The 2774-nt window shown below is 34.5% G+C and overlaps 1 protein-coding gene across 1 annotated transcript; it reads left to right on the forward strand.

The window, feature by feature from the left end:
* The first annotated feature begins 467 nt into the window (after window positions 1-467).
* On the forward strand, window positions 468-2121 carry LOC131035031 (uncharacterized). Its single transcript, XM_057966670.2, has 3 exons — window positions 468-823; window positions 950-1077; window positions 1653-2121. The coding sequence occupies exons 1-3, from the start codon at window positions 659-661 to the stop codon at window positions 1789-1791; spliced, it is 432 nt and encodes a 143-aa protein (XP_057822653.2). The 5' UTR covers window positions 468-658; the 3' UTR covers window positions 1792-2121.
* The last annotated feature ends 653 nt before the right edge of the window (window positions 2122-2774 follow it).

The following is a 2774-nucleotide window of genomic DNA, read 5'->3' on the forward strand; positions in this document are numbered from 1 at the left end:
TTTTTTTAATGAAAGTTTTATATCTTCTTTGGCTAAAAGCTAAGGACTGTTCCCCAAATTTGTTGAGGGCATGATCCCAAATTCATCTCTAATGATATGAGAACCTTACACTAAGTAAAATTTTATCCCTAATAATATAAAATAAATTTTTGAAAATAAATGATATTAAATTTATGAAAGATAAAAAAATTATTATAAATAAAATTTAATTAATAAATAGATACCATCACTTAATCCTTCAAGCTTATTCCGAAACCCTGTACAAAATTCTAGTACCTTTCAAAACCCTACTTACCATTAATCAACAAAACATCACTTCCAACTTTTATATAGGATCAATCATCAGGCGTACACAACTTTCCACATGACAACAATTAATTCATCTCTCTGTTGCTCAAATGGCTCACAGCCACCTGGCCCCCACCCACCGGCATTTGCAAGCTTTGGAGCGACATTCACAAATACTGGAATACCGCGGAAATCAAACGGGCTACCCATATCATCAGTTTGTCGTCCAGTACCCATTTGGCTCCACCCTGCGCATATAACAGTGCTTAAACTTGGACTCTTTCTGAGCATGTAATTGTCAAGTGATCTAAGCATCTTTGCCAGTCCCTCAATAAATAATTTGCTACATTCAAAGCTGTGCAGCAGAAGAATGGCATTAGTGGTATGGTTCAAAGGTGGTTTTCCCAGGGCTTCTGGTGGCCTTGTGAAAAAAAATTCTGGTTCAGGCTTGCGGAAAATGAAAACGGCCATAAGAACAGACCGCTCTGCATCACGGACTCTATTCCCTAAAAAGTTCAAGTTTGAGGAAACGATGGTGAGGATCCCTTCTTCTTTTTTCATTTTTTGTTTTTGCCCTTTTTAAGTTTCTTAATTTGGGTTGTGTGTGAATGTTGCTGATTTTTTCAGTTCCATTCTCATTTATTGGTTAATGAATGTACAGGCATGTCAGGATGAATGTGATGGAATTCTGTTCTATAGAAGCAGGGATGGTGAAGTAATTTGTGAAGGCTATGATGAGGGCCCTCAGTTTCGTCCTGCCCCCTGCCACCAACAAGAGGAGGAGTACAGGTGATTCTGTTTTCATCTCTTGTTTTCTTAATTTCTTTTTTCAAATTTCAGTGCCCATTGCCATTTCATGAAAGATGTTTTGTTGGGCTTTTTATACCAGTGATCCTCACTGGAATTGCTTGTAATCCTACAATAAATTGTTTAATAGTTAAATAATTAATAGCATTTTTTATGGAGATTTTGCTTTGCTATTCTATATGGGAGTATGTTGATATCTATTTGGTTAAGAGCTAAAAACTAAGAGATATCCATTTAGTCAAAATCTTCGCGACTTCATCTCTTATCACATCTTCAAAGGTTTTGAATCTTGATGGATAACAATTTTTTAGATTCTTCTCAAAATTGAATCTTGACTCTCAAATTTAAATTTCAAATTTATATCATTATTTATTCATAACCAAAATAGGTTAATGGTATGAGAAGAAAAGGGCATGTTAAATATTAAGTAAAAAATTAATAAAAATTTCATTTCATTTGTACTCAAGGCAATACTTTTTTAACATAGCTTTAAGCAATTTGGTGGTTCTAAAATAATATTCAAGAGCCTGATTACAGATGTTTTTGTTTTGATCCAGGAAAGATGTCAAATTATATTCAATAATTCCAGGAATTAGACTCTACCTTGTTGAGGGAACTGATTATACATGTGTGGACGAAAGTTTTATGAAACCCTTTTTTGAAGGAAAACATGAGAATCGACACCATGACCATTAAGCCAAACATAAAAATATATGCACTGTGGAGATCTGAAGCCTTCAGCATGTGAGTTGGGCAAGGATCCTTTTTGAAGGAAAATTGTGGTTTGGATTGAAATGAGAATGATAAGGAGATATCAGAATGGCTGATGAAGGTGTATAGTTTCGTTGACCTCTCAGACCTCATGTCTTTGATTTCAATGCATATAGCTTCTCTGTGTCACATATGAACCAATGCAGCAAAGCTTTCCTTGTGAGAGGTTTACACCACAAGATAAATCCCTGCACCTAGTTTGGTTCTGTAATAAAAATAAAGCTTATTTGGACACTAACAATTGTTTTTGTTTCAGTTTGCTGATCTGATTTGGGTTGTGGAATGCATTTCTTATGGAAGACTCCATTGGTTTTTTATGTAGATTTGCCTTTACAACTTAAGTTCGATTTTCTAGAATTCTTGTATATGTGGCTGCCAATTTCAGAGGAATAAATTCACATTAAGTGTAGCAGTTAACCTAGAATTGAGTTTCTTGGTTAAGTCAAGTCTTCTAGTTTATTTACTTTTCTTCTTCAAATCACCTGGATGAATTCTAATATCCTATATTGCTCTCATACTTTTTTGGTAAAGATCCCCTTTCAGTGAAAACATGGCATTTATTTTGGAGGAAACAGAGTATTGATTTACGAAGACTGTACATACCAGAAGAAAAACATACTTTTGTGATTTCTATTAAATATGATGGCCTCTGTTGCATTTCAGCACTGGTAGCACTTAATTGGTTTCCAAGGTTACCTTCCAAGTTTCTAGTTACAGAGACAACTCCTTTAGTTGATTTGAATTGAAAATTTTGTTGGGTTTAAGAGCGTGGATACATCCCAAACACTAACAATTGTGAGTCTAAGCACCAAATCTCTTGGGTTCAGACATCCAGAAACTTGAGTTGTTTCTGTAGATATGTTTCAAAAATTTTGTAGTCTCTACTATTTTCTTTTGAGAATGTGCAT

This window comes from Cryptomeria japonica, chromosome 2 (assembly GCF_030272615.1).
Source record: "Cryptomeria japonica chromosome 2, Sugi_1.0, whole genome shotgun sequence".
Classification (NCBI taxonomy): domain Eukaryota; kingdom Viridiplantae; phylum Streptophyta; class Pinopsida; order Cupressales; family Cupressaceae; genus Cryptomeria; species Cryptomeria japonica.

What these genes read in the sequence shown, in the direction of transcription:
- LOC131035031 (XM_057966670.2), top strand. Translation starts at nt 659, where the DNA reads ATGGCATTAGTGGTATGGTTCAAAGGTGGTTTTCCCAGGGCTTCTGGT. An exon ending in TCAAGTTTGAGGAAACGATG is followed by an intron (nt 824 to 949) that starts GTGAGGATCCCT and finishes ATGAATGTACAG; the next exon opens with GCATGTCAGGATGAATGTGA. An exon ending in CAACAAGAGGAGGAGTACAG is followed by an intron (nt 1,078 to 1,652) that starts GTGATTCTGTTT and finishes GTTTTGATCCAG; the next exon opens with GAAAGATGTCAAATTATATT.